Below are 23,968 nucleotides of genomic sequence, written 5' to 3'. Positions count from 1 at the left end.
AGGTAAAACATAATTTTATCAAGCAAACAAACAGAACTTTGTATGTTTTATCAACTGAATGCTTTCATTCAGCAAAATAAATTTCATACGTAAACGTAAACGTAACGCATTCGAGCATTCAAATATTTTGACATATAAAAATATTGCATTTTTAATTTTGTTTACAATACTTATTTCCAGTTTGAAGATGAAAATAAACTAAAAACTTTATATTGAATTAAAACATTTTTTTATTTGTTTACTAACAAATATTAACCAAATATTCTTGAATTATATAATTTATATTTCAACAAAACAATTTTATCACAAAAGCCTTAAAACTACTCTTACAAAATCACGTGTAGTAAAAATATTTTTTTTTTATTTTTCTATATGCACATACAAGATTTAAACATTTGATAATATTTTGTAAATAAATTACAATATAGAGTTCTTAAATGGTGCAAATTAGAAGATAATTCAACAAAAGAATACAAAATGCCTCAATCCAAATGGATTTTGGAGAAAGTAGTATTTGGCGGAATTGTACATCTCGACGAGGGCTTAACAACCATTGGACGCAATCATCATTCAACCATTGTCGCTTCATCGGATTATGTATCGCGCAATCATGCACAAATTCACATTACACCGGATAGCAATGAAATTCGAATCACAGATTTGGTAAGTTCTTAAATTTTCTGCTAACTAGTCCATCAATTGGCTTTAATTACTAACAAAGTTAAAATTGTGAAATTGAGAAAAATATCTTATAAACCATTTATATGAGTAGCAACTTTCAAGTTATTTTGATAGAAGTCTCCTCACTGTCTGAAGACTAGTGCGAGTTTGTTGATGGTAAATAAACCACATATGTAATCGCGATTCTTCGAGAAATAAAAAAATAGAATTGGTTAAAAATAGATCACCAAGAGATCTCATATACCCTCAGGTTATTCACGTAACATGTCCAGCTAGAGTTACTGAAGAATTCGAAATCGGAATATTTGTCATAAGGAAAGCGTCTTGAGTCCTTGGTTTTTATTATAGTCTTTATCTTTCTACTTAAAAGAAAGGTGGCGAACTTTAAAGTAAATCTGTTGTTCTTTGCTGAATATGAAGCCGTCTTTAGTGTAAACTGCATTAGGGTGGGTAAAAAAATCGAAAATATTTTTTTGATTTTACACTCCAAAAAATCGATTGCTAAACAACTCTAGAACATACTCACCAAATATGAGCTCTTAATAAAAATGGGTAGATCCTCCGCTTCCATTTTTACATCAAAAAATCATTTTTTTTTATCAATCGACTTTTTCGCATATTTCTTTAGATATTTTTGTAGGAAGTTGAACGGCCTTATACACTTTTTTCGTTTTTCTAACCTTTTTAAAAGATATATTCGATGTCCAAAGTTTGGGAAAGTTATTAAAAATTCGTTTTTTTTTTCTTAATTTTGTAAAAAATTAAACAATTACCGAAGTGGCAAGAGATATTCATATAAGATACAGATTGTTGTACAAAAAAGGTCCATTGGGAAGATATTCGAGTTCAAAATTAAAATAATTTATAAAAAAATTTTTTACTTTTTCAAAATTTTCTAATTCACTGAAGTCATTTCATTATTATTAAATTATTCAGATGTATTCTTGTAGGGGCTTAAACGTTCTACTTTTTTTTTCCCTAGGAAATAGCCCTCATACTAGAATTTGACTTTAACTGTCTGCCATTTTATATTTAATCACTTGTATGTATACTATGATATTACACAGAAACGATATAAAACATAATAAGACTTTATTTTTATTTTTTGGTGTACGACATACGGAAACTAAGATATTCTATTGCGCTAAAAAAAATAGTCAGAAAGTGGATTTAAGTAGTTTAGATTAGGGTTGCCAGATATATTTTGACGAAACTAGTAATCGAGATGTAAAATCCCGGACTTTCCCGGACAAATAAGGATACAAAAAAGAGTACAAAACTATGACAGTTTTATAAAAACAAAAAAAAGCGGAACAATCATTTTTAACCCTTGTTCCCGTAGTATTTTTTTCTTATTTTTTTCACAAAAAAAAAATTAAAGTAAAAATTTTAGCTAATATTACAAAAGTTGGAATGTAGTTACAGTAAAAAAAAAATTTTAAATTCCATTAAAATCCAATTGCTCAAAATTTTAAACGATTTAGAGCCAATTTTTCAATCTTCTAATAAAAGGTCAGTTAACTGTTCGACGAATAAAGTTATTAGGCTTATAAACAATCAGATAAAAACATTGAATTTTTCAATCAAGAATAATTTATTCTACAGAATAACAAAAAAAAATTGTCAAATTCAAAAATATTTAAAATTAAACGTCATTTTTATTCATGATTGTTTTTGTTTTCTTGTGTTCCACTGTATTTTTTCAAAATTCTTTCAAAACAGCTTTGACAAAATATTTTTGTTGAGTTTATTCCTTAGAATAATTTGTATTCGTCTCTGAAAGAAGCAGATAGTTTTATTCTAAGGAATAAGCTATATCTGCTTGTTGAAAAATTGATTTTTTCTCTATCCTTAGGAATAAGTACTAAATGACTGTTTAACTGACTATTGAAAAATTGGCCCTTAGTTAAATGCTAATAGAATTTTTAGTAAGTTACTATTTAAGTTAAGAAATGGTCTTTTTGACTAAGGGCCAATTTTTCAATAGTCAGTTAAACAGTCAGTTAGTACTTATTCCTAAGGATAGAGAAAAAATCAATTTTTCAACAGGCAGATATAGCTTATTCCTAAGAATAAATCTATCTGCTTCTTTCAGAGACGAATAAAATTATTCTAAGGAATAATCTCAATAAAAATATTGTGTCAGTTGTCAAAGCTGTTTTGAAAGAATTTTGAAAAAAATACAGTGGAAAACAAGAAAACAAAAACAATCATGAATAAAAATGACGTTTAATTTTAAATATTTTTGAATTTGACAATTTTTTTTTGTTATTCTGTAGAATAAATTATTCTTGATTGAAAAATTTAATGTTTTTATCTGATTGTTTATGAGCCTAATAACTTTATTTGTCGAACAGTTAACTGACTGTTTATTAGAAGATTGAAAAATTGGCTCTAAGCAACTTACTTAAGCGGCCTTATATTTTTCTTAATCGTTTAAAATTTTGCACCTTGAGTCTTACAATAAGGTACCTACTGTAATAAATAATAAAATTTAAATAAATTATTAAAATAAATTTTTGTTGGTCAGAGAATTCACTAACCAGTACCTCATACGCACATTTTTGAGTTTTGATTATATTGGAACAGAACACAAAAAAGAATTGAGCAGATAATAGACCAAAATAAAAACGCCTCGCTTTTAATGAACTCGATTTGTTTTTTGAATAAGGAATGAATTAAGAGTAGCATACAAAAAGTGAGATTTTTAAAGGCTTCAAAAGAGTACAATCCCGGACAATTGATAGAAACTATCCCGGACGTCCCCCACACAGCCAAAAAAGAGTACATGTCCGGGAAAACCCGGACGCATGGTAACCCTAGTTTAGATAAGCCTACATAGATTCTTGAAATTAAAATTGACAGTGCATCTCCGCGCAAGGTAAAATGATGCTTTGAGTGGAGTACTAGACTTTAAAGAAAGTTTAAGAGATACAGAAGAAATCTATGAACCCTCCGACATCGAGGTCATAATAGCGCTGAGTAAATGAAGAAATTATCTTTTACTAAAAAAAATGATTTCTTTTTTAGCTCCTGTGGTCGTCCTTCCTATTACGAACACTTTCTTTTGGCCTCATACATTAGAACAAAATGCCATTAGAGATTTTCTGAGTTATTTTTAAATTTTATAAATATCACACTCTACTTACACATTTATGAATATCTTATTTCTAATTTAATTTGTACAGAATATTAATAAGAAAACTCTGACCAACAATGAAGATACAATTTATTGATAAGAAAAGTTTTTTGCATTTGAATTTTAAATTAAAATTGAAATAATGCCACATTTACAGATTTAATTTTTCTATGGGGTGGGCATATGTACATATTATTAAAAAATTATGTATGATTAATGTAAAGTAACAATCGACTAAAATTGATTTGAATTACGTAAAGAATATTTGAATTTAAACATGAATTAAGGGAACAAAATAATATCAGATGACTGTGAACGATTTATAATGCTTCTTATTTCGCTGAGAAGAATGTTGTATAATTTGTTAGCATTTCTCATGTCATAAAATTACTTATAGAGCTTTTGAAATAACCACCCCTCATACAAAATATGTATCTTCAAAACCTTAAAATAAAACCAGTGCCTTACTGGTAAAATACATGTTTGTCTGAATAAATCTATAGAGTTAGCTCGGCGGGCAGCGTTGCATATTTAACTTAAGACACATTTTCAAAGTACACTTAATTTTTGGATTTTATTAATGCTGGTGTCTTCCAGGGCTTATGTACGATTGTCTTTCCAATATCCATTATTGATATCTTGTATTAATTTTTATAGCGGACGACAGCACCCTTAGATTTTCAAACTTGTTTCTTGATTCACATCGCTGTCCTGCAAATGTAACTTTTCCGAAGAGAGCAAGGAGCTCTAGCAATTCTGATTTTTATAGTACCTTCTTGTAATAGATTTATGTCAAACTCCTCTTGTTCTGGTATCTAGGTTGGTCTGGCAGCTGACAAAAGAAATGTCTTATCCAAAACTCATACTTCAAATAGTCGAGGTGGCGTTCTATTGGATAGAGAATCCTCAATGTGTTTCTCATTAAAGGTAAAAATCTTTGCATTTGCTTTGCTTCTTTGTGTGATACTTAAAACGGGTGTGTTTGTGAATAAAAAATTTTCACTAAAATAGGTAAAATGTTCCAATAAAGTGGAAAACATATATCGATTTTCAAAAAAAAAGAAAACAACAGAAAGTCTTGCGAGAAAAGGTATATTCATTTCATCCTCGAATATCGAAATCATTTTTTTTTTTACTAAATCGATTGGGCATTCGAAGAGTATTACTGACTCAAGCTAGAAGAAAAGCTGTTTTGTATTGGTCTTTTGTAGATTTTTGTTTTGCTACCACAATAACAAAACTTTTTTTCATCTGCAATTTTATTTCCTTTAAAAGAGTTCCGTTACATGAAAACAGAGTTTAGTTCAAGATTTTCGCATGTATCAAGTCATATTCTAATCAGAGATCTATAAGGTTGAGTCTTTTAAGCAATAGTATAGAATATTCGAAAATTCTATCATAAAAGCCTAAAATAAAAGCCCGTCATGATAAAAAGAGAAATACGATAGGAGATATCCAGCATTTTTAAAGCTGCCCAACATCGTCGCGTCGGCTCGATAAGAACATGACGGTGGACAGATATAGACTTGAAGTACTCAGTACTTTTTCCTCTTAGGGGGAAAGTTACATATATGCATTATTGTATACCCTTCACATGTAGAAAAAAAGAGATAGAAGGTAAATACTGCGTCACAGGAATTCGGAGAATAACTTTATTGGGGTTCTCATACGCCAAATTAATATATCCAAGTGCTCGTTCGAATACAATTAAAAGAGCTTAAAGCAAAAAGCCAATAATAACAAACCCAATGCCTCCGCATGCGCTATTTGTACAGCAATATATAATTTGTATCCCGTTTGAATGCAATTAGGTACATAAGCTTTATCTACCCATCATTTAAAAGAGATGATTTTTATTTCGTCTAAAAGTAACTAAATACATTTTTGAAAAGGCGAGTTAACGATAAACTAACGTCTTCTCACTGTAAAAAAAAAACTGTAATTATCAAGAATGAACTATCCTCCGAGTCCGAAAGAATTACAGCTTAGTGACTGGCTTATGAAATGATTGAACATTCACCAAATTCTCCACAGACATGTAGTCAAGCTTTAATGTACTAATAACTTCCAATTTATATTTAACTCAAAAATAATTTAATTTAATTTGAATTCCTTTTTAATAATTAAATATATATTTTTTTTACCTAGGGCTCCAAAAATGGAATTTACGTTAACGAGTTCCAATACAACAATGCAGAATGCATTCTTAATGTTGGAGATCGCATCGGCATCGGAGTGGAAGTTGAAGATTCCATAGTTTCAGATTTCCCTGAGGGAAAATATCCAATTTATTTACTTAAACGTTTGCCCGAAGAGCAAGACAATGAAAATCCACCAGATGCCGTACCTTGCAATGGAAAAGTCGATCTGCCAGACCAAAAAGATGAAAATGTGGTAGATGAAACAGATGATGAATATGCAGACGAAATAATTGGAAACGATGACTTTGTTATGCCACAGGCGCGTCCAGTGGCAGAGCCGGCAACGGTGATAATTAAAACAGAAATTGAACCTCCACCTTTAGCTTCATCCAAAATAATTTGCCAAAACATTAATGACATATTTGGTGAATTGAATTCAGAAGTACTCAATACTCTGTCTCAAGAGACGAGAAAAATAGCCTACACTAGTACCATTATAAATAAACCAGTAAAACCTGAAGATGTCATCTGTATTTCTTCCAGTGAGGACGAAGACTGTGATCCTGTCGATAAAAGACAAACCAAAGCTCGTAGTCCAGAACTTTTTAATGGCTCTTTTAACAGTGATAAAGATAGCCCCGCTAGTATTAAACAAAATGGCATACAGCAACCTGATAGTTCTGCAACATCTTCAACGAATACAAATAAGCAATCGAATAACATTATCCATCATGAAATACACATTCAAAAAGATCAACAAATTAAACCGGCAGAGAAAGAAAGCAATAAATCACCAGAGAATAACCCATCTATAGCAGAACCTAAATCACCAAATACAGAAAACAACCTTAGAGCTGCAAATCAGCTTGAAACAAATCAAATTCCAGCAGAAGTCAATCTTCCCACAGAAAATCACCAATCAGAGAAAGATTTAAATGATATTAAAGACGAAGATTTCGATGACGATACTATATTTACTCAAAAAATGTTTGAAGATATGAAGGAATTACTTGAAGACGAAGATCCTGATTTTAAAATTGAATCAGAAGACTCAGATTCCATTCCAATCAAACAAGAAATCTTTACGCAAAATTTAGATGGCACAATAATTAATCTGGATGATGATGATGAATTTGATGAAGCTTTCGAATCACTTACCCAAAAATGGTCCACGATGTTGTCAAAAAATACCTTCTCGAATAGCTTCAATGCATCTCAAGTGTATGAGGATGTTTATTCAGATGAAGAACCAACATTAACGAGAACATCTTTGTATATCATTGACGATGATGATGATGAGTTAGATTTTGTGGATAGGGCAGCGATGGTACAAGTGAAAACTGAACCTGGCATTACTGATATCGATGAACAAGTTTCTTTGCCATCGTCCGATAAAAATAAAACTCCGGCGAGAGATGTAAGAAGTTTACAGAAAACACTATTTCATTCATCCGATGAAGAGGAAGAAGATGAAAGTGATAAACCTACAACATCAGCTGCATCTCTAAATAAATATGGTGAAAGATTAATCCTCAGGGAAGGAGAAAAAAGAAATGAAGAATCATCAACAGCAGCTGGATCTCTGAATAAGTTTCACGAGAGAGTAATTCGCAGGCTCAGTACAACAGAGGAAATACCAACTAAAAAACCACGTTTGAGCAAAAAATCTGATGATGATGACAGAGAGCACATTAGACGCTCATCATCATCTTCACATAAAACTTATTCGCGTAAGAGCTCTGGCAGCAAACGTTCTCATAGTTCTCTTTCACGGGAAGATAGCTGTCCAAAGGAAGATCTCTTTGACAAATTAAAAGAAGACGATAAACCTAAACATTCTCGAAAAACATCATCGTCATCTTCAAGTAGCCATAAACATTCAGGCGAGCATAAAAAATCATCAGACAAAAAATCACATGGCTCACATAGGTCTAGTTCGGGAAATGATCAAATCGGAAGTTCGATTTATAAATCTGCTACCGTAGCTAGAATGAATTCGGTTAAAAGTAAATCACCTATTGATTTGAATGATGCAGACGATTTTGTTGAAACTAAGATTCAAAAAGTAGAGACGACCAAAGTAAATGGAGAAGCAAAGCTGCCGGAGGTGCCAGTACCTGTGATATCAAGTTCAAAAACGATACTACGAGGGCCACCCGAGATTATTCAACCACCAAATCTTCCAGTACATAAGGGAAAGTTAAGAGGTATGTTTACTTTTATATAATTATGTATTGTCTTTATTGTTCAATCATTTGGTACGTAAATTTGGTGCAGTCCAGTTGATGCTTTCGAAAAATAGATACCGAAAATAGTCTTTTTCATATCCCCATTTAAACTTGTTTTGAGTCAAAAATTGCTTTTAGATAAATAATATCTGGCAACATTTCAACTCTTTTTACTTGCGATATAGGAATATAGGTACTATAGACTATAGGGCAAGTTTAGGATTCGAAAAAAAATCAAACAATGAGACATGACATTACGATTATGGAGAATGCCAAAAAAAATGGGTCCCACAATTCTGTCTGTCCGTCTGTATGTACCTCGAGCTACAGCCTTAACCAGAAGAGCGATTTTCTTAAAATTTGGTAGTTAACAGTTTTAAGAGATTCCGTAGAGGGGAAATTAAATTTTTTTTTAAGACTAAAACTAACGGTACCTGCCATATAACGGAAATAGAAAAATAATTTGGTTTAAAAAACGACTCTAACGTTTTTGATTAAAATGTTTGTGTGTAATTTTACAAATAAGACCCAACTTTTAAAACAAAAAAAACATATTTTCTGAACCGTTATTAACGGTACCTGCCATATAACTGTTATTTTTTTGGTTTCTGAATATCTCTAACAAGATTAACTCGATTTAAAGGTTAATTTTTACACAAATTATTTAAATAACCGTTATATTAAAATTTTATAAAATTTTCAAAATCACATTTTTGGATTTTTTAAAAATATTTCAAAATTTTTTTTTGAAAAATAAATTTTTTGAAAACGGATCAGTGAAATATTTTAAAATTTTGTTTTCAAGTGTTTATTAATTATTTCTTCAAAATGGCATACCAACTTTTTTTTTTGAAAAATCTTAGAAAATTTTAGTTAATAAAAAGTTTTTTTTTTTAACGGCTCTAACCATTTTAAAATTTGTTGTTACTAAAAATTCCTTTTCATACAAGAAATCAGATGGCTCACTCTATTTTGTGATCAAAATCATTTAAAACAGTGTTTAAAGGTAAAAAAAAACAGATTTTTTATACTTTTTACATTACTGGTGAAATTCCTTTATTAAATTAAATTATAATTTATCCCAATTTATTTTCATAGAAAGCTTTATGATAAGAGCTACTTTTACTATATGAGCAAGTACATGCGACACAGTCTTGCATTTTATTTATTCTTAATTTTATAAAAAATTGAACAATTATAATATCAAACGGGCAAGACATATTCTTGTGGGAAACAAATTGCCTCACAAAAAAGGTCAATTACATTTTTTTCATTAATCTAACCATTGTAAAAATTTTTTAATTTTTCAAATTTTTTCTAATTCACTGAGAAGTCACTATTATCAAATTATCAAGATGTATTCTTGTAGAAGCTCGAACGTTCTACAAATAAGGTACTTGGTATTAAATCGATGATATTCGTATCCAAATCCAAATGCATACTGGTCATAAAAAAAAGCTATTTAAACTAGGATTAGATACTCCCTTTTTGGACTGTGTATGTTTCTTAAAGGCAAAATAAGCTCAATCAATGTGGCGACTATTTATAAATTTAAAATTTAAAGTTTTAGTAAAATATTGTTTCATAATAATTTAATTGATTTTTTTTTCTTATTTCAAAGGAGTCTCCGCTACACACAATAGAATTGCCGAAAAACTTAAAGCATCATCTGATAAAAAAGATTTAAAACGAAAATGGTTAGAAAAACCATCCGCAAAGAAAGATAAAGAAAGGGCAAGGGCAATACAAGAAGAAAGAAAGATAAAACTCAAAGAGTTAAATGACAAAAAACTATCGGAGAGTGGTAATGCCGCCACATCAAAAAAAACTACAACTACCAATGCAGTTGCTGCCGAAGATAAAGAAACAAACAGAAAAAAATTAAAAGTTAAAGTAACTCAAAATAATCGAGGTGCTTTTCTTACCGAACAGCCACCCACAATCACTCCGAAACCACACTACACAATTCCCAAAAAGCAACCAGTACCAAATGGCTCTTCCTCCTCAAAAATATCAAATGGATCTTCCAAATCAAAATCACCACCAACAGGAGCTTCCAAAAAACTTCCAGAACAAAGAAAACCAAGTTCTGAAGGTGTCACTAGTTTTGACAAGGAATTAGCACAAGCTGATATTGTACTTCAAAGGCAAACTAGCCGTGATCGAGCCAAGAGTACTGACGCTTCAAATGAGCAAAAGAAATGTGCTCCACCGCGCCGCAACAGTAAGAAAGTTAATTTTGCTGCCATGACGCAATACAACGAAGAAACCGAGAGTAGTATCCGTGCCAAAAGATCTTGTATGAAAAATTTAAGTCCATCTAAAAATTCCGAACGAACTCGAAAAGTAACATTCAAATTACCTCCAGAGATTCGTTATATTGAATCAAGTTATAGTGCCAAACCAAAACGCTTCCAAAGAGAAAGTTCAACTATTAGGGAACGAAAATCTAATATACGAGAACGCTACCCTATTTTGGATAGAACCGATATTTTGCTTGACGACATTTTATCGTGGAGCCAGCTTTGGTTACGAAATAAACAACATAGTGTCAATATCATGGTTTTTCCCATGTCCAATAATTTCAAATCATTTGCTGATTACAAAAAGTGAGTTTGCTAACTTTTATTTATTATAAATTTGTTTTTAAATTAATATTCTTATTTCCATAGTATTGTTCTACCTTTGCTGAAGATGGAGTATCTAGGCCTTTTGGAACAATGTATGGAACAAAATGGCACCAAACCGAGTATCGTCTGTGAGGTCGATTACACTGCACCACATAATCATAGAGATTTTCTGTATGCAAAATGTAAGAATATATTATAAATACCGTTGACAATATGATTTTAATATTTTTGATTAACAGGTAATTCACCTATAAAGCCATCGGAACTGTCATTTAATGATTTGGCTTTACTTGAAATCGCTACGGGTTCCACATGGGGCAAATACTTTGGTTATATTAGCAATGTTCGGAATTGTGGTAAGTATTGTTGTTCATTAAATGTTTTATTCTTTAAATCTGTCAGCGTTCGTGTTTGGTTTATAGACATTTAGTTTAGAAATCATCAACTCTCCCGCAGCTATATTGATTCTTTCTAGACTATTCTAGGTCATGTTCGCAATACGGCACTTAATTTTTTGTTCAGTTGCATCTTTGTTAGAGACAGTAAAGTATTTTCTCTATCGGGTCCCCATAAATCCATTTCAATTTTTGAAGTTGGTGTGAACAACAACATGCGTGTTTTAACACCTACTTTATATTCTGGAGTTAGAATTTGTACTAGGTTTTCCTGTGTTAACCGTGTTAATTTTCTGTCCACTATTATTGTCATATGGGAGAGTTGTCCAGGTATTTCAGATCTTTAAGTTAGAATTAATTCCAAAATTTGTCGTTATCAAATATTATCTATATAGAATATAACATTTTAAACCATTGTATGTTGTATGCTAACGCTTACCACACCGAATGGGGAAGTATAAATACTAAGAATAGAGGTGAGTTTTTTGGTTAAATTATATTCCTAATACTAAACTGATTGAAGATGTACATACTATTAAAAGAAGTTGGCTAAGATAAATCTTGTTTCTGATACATTGTAACATATGATAACGAACTGGAAAGCTGGAGAACGACCATTAGTTATTTTATCATAGATGTCATCCATTTCAGTTTTAAAGTCTCGCCACATAGAGAGTGTTTTTGACTCCGCGTTGAGATTTTCTTACTTTTTTTTTAGATTATATCCACGTCATTTTCGAACCTGTGCGTTGAAAAGTTGAAGTTAATTATTAGTAAAGGTCCAATCGAATGTTTAGACCGTTGCGCCAAAATAATCCTTCCAAAAAGTAAGAAAATCTCAACGCCTTAAATATTGAACTAACTAACCAAACAATAACCGAAAAATTGACGTAGGTAACCATGCAAACTATATTTTTTAAGACCCAATCACACAGAGAGCGTTTTAAGGCTGCGGTTAGATATTCTTCTTTTTTGGTAGAAATATTTTCACGTGATTTTCAAACCGTCAAGTTGGAGAGCTTCAAATAGTGACTTGAGCGATTACACTGGTCTGCAAGGAAATCCACCTTTTTAATGAAACTATACTTTTCTAAAGGATTTTTGTGTGCTGATTCTGAATCCGAAAATTGGCCTAGCAAGTCACGTTCTTAGGATATTCCTGTTAGAAAATCTCGAAAACCCATTTTTTTGCTGTTTTCGAAGCAATATTTTGGCGTAATGTAAACTTTTTCAACTAAACTAGTCACGGTTTATAAAAGAACTTACTAGTTCTTTCAAATTCAGTTTCAATATCTCTTTTCTTATTCGAGATATCTAAATTTAAGTAAGTATAGGGTTTGGCATATGTTACCATAAAGAAACTGATCATTAAAAATTCATATTTCTTTCTCCCAAGAACAAAAGTATACTTTTCTAATAGAATTTAGTATGCTGATTTTGAATCCGAATTAAAAAAAAATCGATCAGCTCCTGCTTTTGAGATATAGCAGTTTTTTTTTTTAGATTTTTTAAACCAAAAACATTTTATTATAGTTTTCTTTACATATTTTACTTTTTATATATAAGGGGCGTTGAAATTTCACATTTTCCTAAATTAAGGTGTTTTTGTTCATGTGGGATTTACTAAAAACTGCAGTATTTCAATATTCTTGCTGTTTTTATCAATTAGTATCTTAAAATGGGTGTAAAATTTAATTAATAAATACAAAGAAGAATGGGCAATTTTGTATTGAACTTGGACGTTCCGTGGCCAAGAACGATTTTGTTATTTTTTGATGTAGTTAAGTCTTACATACATTGTGCAGAAGTTTTATCTTTCTAACGTTCTTCACAAACGGATAAAATGCATTTTTGTATTTAAAAGTTAATGCAAATTGTCCCAATGTTTAAAATTAAACGTATATTTTAAGTGCAAGATATGATAATCTATCATTTTCCCTTAGCCTGAAGACCTTTATCTTGGATATCCAACCAATAGAACCCAAAATATTGGCTTTTTAAAACATCAATTTCGAGTCTATTTTAAGACTTTTTTTCAATTTTGTGTTTGTTTTTTCCTTTTGAAAACTCAAAAACAAAATCTTGAAGTGGTTGGCTTAAAAAGCTTATATTTTGAGTTCCATTGGTCGGATTTTCAAGATTGAGGTTTTAAATCATAGAAAAAATGACATAAAATCATATTTTATAATTTAATTAAAATAGTAATTCAATTTGCCCTTCGCATATTTATTCGATGCATTAACAACACTAATATTGCAATATCTTCCATTCCAAATGCAATACAACGAAACGACCATAGTAAAAATTTTTCCTACGTTATAGTTCTTTCATTTGATACCAATTTCATCAATGGCCGCCAAACGTCCAATATGCCCATTCTCCTTTGGTGTTTTATGATAGATCATGTTATGAAAAATAAGTCCTCCAAATTTGACGAATATTAGTTTTATTTTTGTACTAGGTCAACCGAATCTAAACTACTCATATTTTTCAAAAATCATTTTTTAAATAATGGTACCTACGTGTTTGAAATTTTCTGAAACCAGATTTAGATTCAGGAAAGTCAAATCTTTCATAATTTCAAAAAATTATTTGAAGGAGAAAAAAAAAGATAAATTTTGCAGATCAGTGTTATTATTCGTCCAACGTGGTTTTAAGAATTTCGCGTCTAAATCGAATACTTAAAAACTCCACGTGATGGCTTAGGCTAGACATCGATATTATCAATAAAGTCTAACACGAGCACTTAAAATATCATGTCCTCTATAGGACTCTATGGGACGCAGGATTAAAGCCGCTGAGGAAAAAAAAACTGTAACCGAGCTAAATAGACACAAAAAGTAAAATGCGGGCTTATATAAAGAATTCCTAAGGCAAAGCAAAAAGCCTTCATGAAAGAACTTCTGCTACAAAATAAACATTTTATATGCATTTCAACTACCAAAAATCCTTTCGACTAATCCAGTCATCTCCAGTTCCTTAGAAACATTAATGTCACTTTCGATTAGTTTGATTGATTACACAGCAAAAAAAAAACTGACCTGGATTGCAACCTTATGTTTTTTGGGTTGCTGAAAGTGAATCAGAATCCCGTTTTGCCCCATCACGTCAGATTTTAAAGATAAACTCAAAAAGTGTTTACGGAGACCCTGAAACGAACATCTTGTTTGAGATTATCTCGAAAACTTGACGTGATAGGGCAAAATTGACTTCGGATGCGGTTTCAGCGATCTAAAAAGCATATGATTAACATGCACCGCCAGGTCGGATTCTTTTATTTTTTTTTGTATTATTCATCAACATTCAACACAAATATAAAATTTAAAAATTGAATAGAAGCAATTTAAACTGTTGCATTGGATTTCAGAATCAGTGTATCCTCGCGTGAAATCAAACAAAAACGGCATACATAAATGACTTCTAAATCCTCTCGCAAACTATAAACACTTGGATTCAGAAGCTTTACTTTTCATACAGAAGATACAAAATTAAAAAAATCACTCAAAACAAATATTATGATTCTATTTTTTTCCAGGGCCATCCAGTGCCATTACCATTGAAATAATTTCCAATGCAATTAACAGAGAAATTCTAAGATCAAAACCAAAAATCAAAATTCGACGAATAATTGATGGCATTCGTATGCATTTAGGCACATTCAATGCTGTCCATCAACTAGAACATACTCCTCTCATCCAAAAGATATTGAATCCAATAGAACTCCTCAAAACTGACAATAATAACTTACGATTACCAAACATTGAATACAAAGGTTATCATCAACTGAATAAAGAACAACGTGATATTCTTTTAAAAGCATACGAAAAAGCTATTGATCAATTGAATCCGAATGTAACATTAATAAATGGACCACCGGGAACTGGAAAATCGTTACTTATTTCAAATCTTGCACTTCAATTGCTCTATGGCAATGAGGTCAATGAATTGGATAAGAAAATTCTCATTTGTGCCCAAAGTAATATGGCTGTAGATGTGATAGCAGAAAAACTAATTCGTATTAAAGCCAAGCTTACACCCCAAACTGCACCGTTTGATGTTATTCGATTTGGAGTGGAAGAGAAGGTACATCCAAATGTAAGAGGAATAACTATTAAAGGTCTTTTACAACAACATCGTATGGATGTGATACGCAAACAAGCAAATCAAACGAACGGACATGCTCAAAATGAAGAAAATCTTGCTTTAGAGGTAAGTTTGAAAGGTTTCGCTTTGAGAAAGAATTTATAATGTTGTGAATATTTATTTGTAAGATTGTTCAACTCGAGGCTAGAATTATTGAAATGGAAAAACAAAACTTTCAAGACGTTCGAAAAGAAGAGCTTATGGAAATGCGAAAGAGCTTAGCGGTCAAGAAAAGTATTGCTAACCAAGCATTCCGACCGGAGGACGAGAGACGTCATATTAAACGTACTTTAGAGAGTGCCAATATAGTTTGTTGTACACTAAGTGGTTGTATTAAACTTTCAAAGTAAGTAAAACAATATATACAGACAAGGGTGTATTTAAATTTTTTCAACTTGTTAAATTTTTAAAGCTATCTGGACTACTTTGACATATGTATTATTGATGAAGCAACACAGTGTACCGAACCGTGGACTTTGATGCCTCTGAAGTTTGGTGTGAGTAACCTGATTATGGTTGGTGATACACAACAACTTCCAGCAACAGTTATATCACAGGTTTACAATTAATTTTATTTAAAAAATATATAAATTTTGTATTAATTGAATTTTATTTTAGTCTGCCAAAGAACTTGGATTGGAAATATCTTTGTTTACACGAATTAAAAAATGTTTGGAAAATAACTATACTGAGTCGTCTACAATTATTAATCAACAAAGCCAGAACGAGACAATATTTAGTCTTCAAGAACAATATCGAATGCATCCAGAGATAAGCAAATGGCCAAATATGTATTTTTATAAAAATCAATTGAGAAACAATCCAAAAACTAATGAATTCAAGTCAAGCATTAAGCCATTTTCTATACTGAATTTAGAGTATAGACAAAATGATGCATACTATGGTCAAGTATCAGGTCAAATATCAAATAAGTTAGAAGCTGAGTTTGTAGCTAAATTGGTAGCTACATTGGATAATTATATACCGAATAAGTTTTATAGTTATGGTGTTATAACTCCATACGCTCATCATCGTGAAACGTTGGAAAATATGATAAGGTATGTGGTCGATATTGAATATCCTTTTCATTTTAATCTGATTGTTATTTTTTTTTTATTTGCAGGATAAGTGGTCTGAAAAATATAATTGTGAATACTATTGACTCATATCAAGGTATTGAAAAGGATGTGATTATTATTTCAAACGCTCGTACTCACGGAGTTGGGTTTTTGGGCAACTATCAAAGATTGAATGTTGCTCTGACTAGACCAAAAAAATGTCTAATTCTTTGCGGAAACTTTAAGAATCTAGAGGTAAGAGTGTATCTTGTTGTTTTTCTCGCTCTTAGTTTATTCGCTATTATTGTTCTGAACCATATTTATTTAAGAAGTCTCTAAAAAAATATATAAATTTTCATCCTGCAGTAAAATAATGAATTAAATGTTTTTGTTTTCAGTCTGTGCCCTCATGGGCAAGTTTACTAGCAAATGCAAAAGATCGTGGACTTTACCATAACATCAGTGCCCAAGAAGCTTTAGACATACCCAAAAATGTAATTGAAAAAATCAAAATTAAACGTTAATCTTTGCATTGTAACTAATTCTTAAAGCTAATGTGATAAATACAAATAAGTTTGTAAATTTAACTTATTATTTTTTTTCGGTTGTTAACAAAAAAAAAAATAAAATAGAAAGTTATACAACTGGCACATAAATTAACTGAACTTTTTTTAATAAAATTAAAAGTATATTAGTTTATACTGTGAATAATGCCCAAATCGATATGTACAAAAATACCTAGAATTATTTTTTTTATCAAAATAATTTTTTAAAATATTTTTTCATAAATAAATGCAGTTAAATCAAATAAGTTAACTTTTTTTTTATAACACTTTTCATAATGCTATTTTTTATTATTTAAATTTAACATATAAATAAGGTGTCATAACCTAAAACACAAGATTTTTTTTTATAAAAAGATCTATAGATAAATAATTATTTCTATCTTCGTGAGCTTAATGATAGATAGAAAGATTTTTTTTCTAGAAGTTACTATCAATTTGAAATTTTTATTTGCTTCGATCACTATTAGACCAGGGTCAATAATTTTTGAAACCAAAAAAAATCATAGTAGAATGAAACCCATTGGAAAAGGAGGTGAATATGATGAAAATTAAAGGAAAAATAAATTACGGGCGAGCCGAGTTCGGGAAGTGGGTGGGTTGAGTTTTTAATGGTAAAAAATGGTATATCTCGATTTCCGCCAAAACTACAAATCCTATAGAAAAAAGTTGTATGGCAAAGTTGTAGGTAGTAAAAAGATCTACAACTTTTATATCAACAATTTTTTCACATAACCTCAAAATTTATGTGAAAAATTCAAAAAACCGTGTTTTTGGTTTTTTATTTTTATCTTTTTCAAAAACAATAATTTTTCTACGAAATTTGGTGAAAACCTACCTTATTATATCCCAAATACACTATAATTTATTTGATTTAAAATATTAATTTGTTCACCTTATTTTGACTTAATACCAAAAAAACAACCTAATTTTCAATCGAAAATTCACGTGTCAAAATATCAGCATTTTTCAAAAAGTCGGTGGGTATTTCGTTCGTTAAAATGTCTATTTTCTGATGGTGTAAAAAAATTTTACATTAGTATACTATAGAACATGTTCTAGTAAAATTCAAAAAATGAAAAAAGCTTGAATTCGAAAAAAAAATTTTATCATTGTTTACAATTTTGGCCTATTTATTCAAATTAACACTTTAATTACTCAAAAAACGTAAGATTAATCAATGTTACATGAAATCTAACGTTTTTTGAGTAATTAAAGTGTAAATTTGAATAAATAGGCCAAAATTGTAAACAATGATACAAAATTTTTTTCGAATTCAAGCTTTTTTCATTTTTTGAATTTTACTAGAACATGTTCTATAGTATACTAATGTAAAATTTTTTTACACCATCAGAAAATAGACATTTTAACGAACGAAATACCCACCGACTTTTTGAAAAAAGCTGATATTTTGACACGTGAATTTTCGATTGAAAATTAGGTTGTTTTTTTGGTATTAAGTCAAAATAAGGTGAACAAATTAATATTTTAAATCAAATAAATTATAGTGTATTTGGGATATAATTAGGTAGGTTTTCACCAAATTTCGTAGAAAAATTTTTGTTTTTGAAAAAGATAAAAATAAAAAACCAAAAACACGGTTTTTTGAATTTTTCACATAAATTTTGAGGTTATGTGAAAAAATTGTTGTACAAAAGTTGTAGATCTTTTTACTACCTACAACTTTGCCATACAACTTTTTTCTATAGGATTTGTAGTTTTGGCGGAAATCGAGATATACCATTTTTTACCATTAAAAACTCAACCCACCCACTTCCCGAACTCGGCTCGCCCGTAATTTATTTTTCCTTTCATTCTTATCATATTCCCCTCCTTTTCCAATGGGTTTCATCCTACTATGATTTTTTTGTACTTTTTAATGTTTTTGAAGGCATCGGCACTGGTCTATATGTGATTGTTTTAATGTTTTGTGCTTAATACAGTTTAAGTTATCGGTTTAAATCCAAATATAATAATTTGACCAGTTTCAAATAAAATAATAACTAACTAACTAATATAAAGATTAGAAAAATATAATAAACGTTGTTATATGTATAAGGTGTAAGTTTCGAAAAAATTATATTAAAATTAATTTTTAGAAATAAGAACCAAAGAAATTAACTTTTAATGCTCTCTTCAAATTTTTGGTTAAATTTTGTAAAAATTACTCATTTTTTACTTACTTTTTAACTATTTTACGAATCCTTTTCATCTACTTAACTGGAATATAGATTAAAAATTTTCCTTTGTGTTTCCATACAGTTGAATTATAAAGGTTTTAATAGTGTCTCTTATTAATATCATTTATAAATTATCTGCTGACATTTTTAATTAGGAATACAGAATTAAAGTTGAATAAAATTATTTTACAAAAACATGTGCCATATTTGTTTTTAAATTAGCTTACTTTGTTTTCAAATTCAACAGCATAATTGAAATGATTAAAAAATTAATTGATAAAAGAACAACAACAAAAGCCGTTTTGTAGTTTGGACACTTTCCAACATGAAAACCAATGATTTTATACTGATTTTTATAGGAAATAAAAAAATGTTTTATTTCGCAGCAGCACTTAGTCAACTGATACTTCAGAATGGTAGTAAAAGTTGATCTCAGGCTTCTTAAATCATTATAAAATATGCTGAGAATTTTTTTTAAAATTATTACTTTAAATAATCAATTCAATTACTATTTTTTATATTTTTTATAAACAGTGGTAGTTCACAAGTACTTATGTACTATGTAAAACTATGAAGATGAAAAATCACCACATAAAAGTTTAAGTTGAATTTATGTATACATTTAAGTTTTGTATAAACGAACGAACATAATTACATACGTAAGATTTTTTTTCAATTAGTTTATAAGATTGTACAAAAAAAATGCTATTAACTTAGAAAAGAGTTTAATTTTTGTTATTATTATTTTGTACCTTAATTTTCTATAAGAAAGAGTTTTAAAAAAAATAAATGTAACTTTATATTAAAACAAATTTTTGCTGAGTTTTTTTGATCACAAACAGATGTATACCGTGGCGTAGTGTTTATTGTTCAAATCGAGCCTATTGGTTTGTATTGTTTTTTATGTCTACCGTTCCTCCGGAGAAATTGATAACACCTCAACACTGGCCGTAAACCGTGGGAGATAATTTAAAATCCACTATTGTAAAGGGAAATAAGTTATTTTAGAACAAACTAGCTGACCCGGCGGACTTCGTTCCCCCTTTTCCAAGTTTTATTTCCAATTTTTGATTTTGTAACGTGTTAACCTTTTCCCATTACACATAGGTACATACATATGTAAAACTGTTTAAAATATTAAACAAAGCAAATCATTTGTTTGACAGCTATTACAAATTTTTATCGGAATTTATTCAACCAATAAAGGTTATATAATTCACAAATATACAAAAACTGGCTCTGGTTTCACTTCTTTTTTTTTTTTTTGCAAAAAGTGCCTAAATCGATGAATCCCGCCTGCCATTATAGAAAAATATGACTCATTCTCCCTTTCTTTTGTGAAACTGTTAATGATTTGTGTTTTGCACCAGAGGCCTGGAATTCCAACACCAAGAACGATCTTTTTACTTTTTTTTTGTTTAAACAACCTGTTTTCTTATGACGTTATCACGTAAAATTATCGTCCGTAAACCGACTATACAAACAACCATTGTTTTTATTTTGTTGACTTTCGTTTTAACTTCCAAAATTTTTATTTGCGGAATGTAGCATCCACTTTCAACGCTCATTTTTAATCCACTTTAAAAATAGTATTCTCTCTCTTACATATTTTGGTTTCATTGAAGTTTGTATTTGTTCGTTTCTAAACCGTTACCGTGTGAGTAATGTTGGAGCCAGTAACCGAAACAATAGCAATAGGATAAAATCTTAAAAAAAAAACGATTAAAAATGAAAAGATTTCGTCTTAATTCTATTCATACATACGTCGAAATATTTCTTTAAAAAAAATAAATCATTTGATTTTTATGCGGAAATTGTATTAATGGTAGTTGAAACAACTTAAACAAATTTTAATTTTAAATTGAGATATACTGATGGTAAACAATTTTCTTTGCGGGACTAACATTTTAAAGAGTTAATTCATGTTTGTTTTTATTACCCTTGAATATGAGCGATTTTGAACCCCAAATATTGAATTTGCTTATAACTTGACAACATACCAGGTCCAACTATAAAACAAAACCTGTCTCGAACGAACCTTATCACACACACACACACACACACACACACAAAATTTCATAAAAATCTATATCTACTGTCATTCGGACTTCAAATATGGAATTTAACTATAACTTGACAACAGCGACACCTACTGGGTCCATACCACAAACACAAAATTTCACAAAAATCTCTCCAGTCTGGTCAAAATATGCAATTTTTCTAAAACTCGACAACAGCGCCACCTACCGGGTCCAATTATAAAAAAAAACCTGTCTCGGACGGACCTTATCACATAAACAAAATTTCACAAAAAATCTGTTCAGTCGTTCGTTCAAAATATGAAATTTTTCTATAACTCGACATCAGCGCCACCTACCGGGTCCAATTATGAAACAAAACCTGTCTCGGATGGACCTTATCACATCCACCAAATTTCAGAAAAATCTCTCCAGGGGGCCAATTCTGGTTCTGTGAATAAGTGAAACGAAAAGCTTTTCACTTGTTCACTCATTTTATTCTCGTTCTGTGAAAAAATGAAAACAAACATCAAAAATATTCATATAAATATATATTTTTTTCACTAAATTATTTGTGATATCATAGGATGAGAATCGTTTTTCGTTTCAAATGAATCGAAAAAGTGAAAAGAGTGTTTGAAAGCTAAAATGAAAAAGTTTTTTTTTTCGATTCACGTTTTCACAGAACCAAATTGGCCCCCAGTCTGGTCAAAATATGAAATTTTCCTAACTCGACAACAGCGCCACCTACCGGGTCCAATTATAAAAAAACCTGTCTCGGACGGACCTTATCACATAAACAAAATTTCACAAAAATCTGTTCAGTCGTTCGTTCAAAATATGAAATTATCCTAAAACTCGACAACAGCGCCACCTACCGGGTCCAATTTTGAAACAAAACCCGTCTCGGATGGACCTTATCACATACACAATATTTCATAAATATCTGCCCAGTCTTTCGTTCAAAATATGCAATTTTCCTAAAACTCGACAACAGCGCCACCTACCGGGTCCAATTATAAAAAAAAACCTGTCTCGGACGGACCTTATCACATAAACAAAATTTCACAAAAATCTGTTCAGTCGTTCGTTCAAAATATGAAATTATCCTAAAAATCGACAACAGCGCCACCTACCGGGTCCAATTTTGAAACAAAACCCGTCTCGGATAGACTTTATCACATACACAACATTTCATAAAAATCTGCCCAGTCTTTCGTTCAAAATATGCAATTTTCCTAAAATTCGACAACAGCGCCACCTACCGGGTCCAATTATAAAAAAAAACTGTCTCGGACGGACCTTATCACATAAACAAAATTTCACAAAAATCTGTTCAGTCGTTCGTTCAAAATATGAAATTATCCTAAAACTCGACAACAGCACCACCTACCGGGTCCAATTTTGAAACAAAACCCGTCTCGGATGGACCTTATCACATACACAATATTTCATAAATATCTGCCCAGTCTTTCGTTCAAAATATGCAATTTTCCTAAAACTCGACAACAGCGCCACCTACCGGGTCCAATTATAAAAAAAACTTGTCTCGGACGGACCTTATCACATAAACAAAATTTCACAAAAATCTGTTCAGTCGTTCGTTCAAAATATGAAATTATCCTAAAACTCGACAACAGCGCCACCTACCGGGTCCAATTTTGAAACAAAACCCGTCTCGGATAGACTTTATCACATACACAACATTTCATAAAAATCTGCCCAGTCTTTCGTTCAAAATATGCAATTTTCCTAAAATTCGACAACAGCGCCACCTACCGGGTCCAATTATAAAAAAAAACTGTCTCGGACGGACCTTATCACATAAACAAAATTTCACAAAAATCTGTTCAGTCGTTCGTTCAAAATATGAAATTATCCTAAAACTCGACAACAGCACCACCTACCGGGTCCAATTTTGAAACAAAACCCGTCTCGGATGGACCTTATCACATACACAATATTTCATAAATATCTGTCCAGTCTTTCGTTCAAAATATGCAATTTTCTTAAAACTCGACAACAGCCCCACCTACCGGGTCCAATTATAAAAAAAACTTGTCTCGGACGGACCTTATCACATAAACAAAATTTCACAAAAATCTGTTCAGTCGTTCGTTCAAAATATGAAATTATCCTAAAACTCGACAACAGCGCCACCTACCGGGTCCAATTTTGAAACAAAACCCGTCTCGGATAGACTTTATCACATACACAACATTTCATAAAAATCTGCCCAGTCTTTCGTTCAAAATATGCAATTTTCCTAAAATTCGACAACAGCGCCACCTACCGGGTCCAATTATAAAAAAAAACTTGTCTCGGACGTACCTTATCACATAAACAAAATTTCACAAAAATCTGTCCAGTCGTTCGTTCAAAATATACAATTTTCCTAAAACTCGACAACAGCGCCACCTACCGGGTCCAATTATAAAACAATCCTGTCTCGGATGGACTTTATCACATACACAAAATTCACAAAAATCTGTCCAGTCGTTCGTTCAGAATATGCAATTTTCCTACAACTCGACAACAGCGCCACCTACCGGGTCCAATTATGAAACAAAACCTGTCTCTGATGGACCTTATCACACCGACCAAATTTCAGAAAAATCTGTCCAGTCGTTTAGAAGGAGTAGGCTCACAAACAAACGCACAGGAGAATTATATATATAAGATGAATGGTTGAGAATTGTGAGTTACATAGGCTTGATTCTTCGTATGTTTCTTGTCGCCGCACAAACACGACAGAGAATGCAAAAAAATGTGTTTTAGCCAAAGCTTTTTTA

General features: G+C 30.8%; 1 protein-coding gene across 1 annotated transcript; it reads left to right on the top strand.

Annotated features, from left to right (window-relative positions):
• Window positions 1–375: 375 nt before the first annotated feature.
• On the top strand, window positions 376–17,002 carry LOC129909981 (uncharacterized). Its single transcript, XM_055987181.1, has 11 exons — window positions 376–663; window positions 5,969–8,168; window positions 9,811–10,798; window positions 10,862–11,001; window positions 11,059–11,175; window positions 14,750–15,423; window positions 15,486–15,703; window positions 15,770–15,914; window positions 15,976–16,415; window positions 16,481–16,670; window positions 16,814–17,002. The coding sequence occupies exons 1-11, from the start codon at window positions 478–480 to the stop codon at window positions 16,937–16,939; spliced, it is 5,424 nt and encodes a 1,807-aa protein (XP_055843156.1). The 5' UTR covers window positions 376–477; the 3' UTR covers window positions 16,940–17,002.
• The last annotated feature ends 6,966 nt before the right edge of the window (window positions 17,003–23,968 follow it).

This window comes from Episyrphus balteatus, chromosome 2, assembly GCF_945859705.1.
Source record: "Episyrphus balteatus chromosome 2, idEpiBalt1.1, whole genome shotgun sequence".
NCBI lineage: Eukaryota > Metazoa > Arthropoda > Insecta > Diptera > Syrphidae > Episyrphus > Episyrphus balteatus.
This window is presented reverse-complemented; position numbering and strand designations above follow the sequence as displayed.

What these genes read in the sequence shown, in the direction of transcription:
- LOC129909981 (XM_055987181.1), top strand. Translation starts at nt 478, where the DNA reads ATGCCTCAATCCAAATGGATTTTGGAGAAAGTAGTATTTGGCGGAATT. An exon ending in ACATAAGGGAAAGTTAAGAG is followed by an intron (nt 8,169 to 9,810) that starts GTATGTTTACTT and finishes CTTATTTCAAAG; the next exon opens with GAGTCTCCGCTACACACAAT. An exon ending in TCATTTGCTGATTACAAAAA is followed by an intron (nt 10,799 to 10,861) that starts GTGAGTTTGCTA and finishes TTATTTCCATAG; the next exon opens with TATTGTTCTACCTTTGCTGA.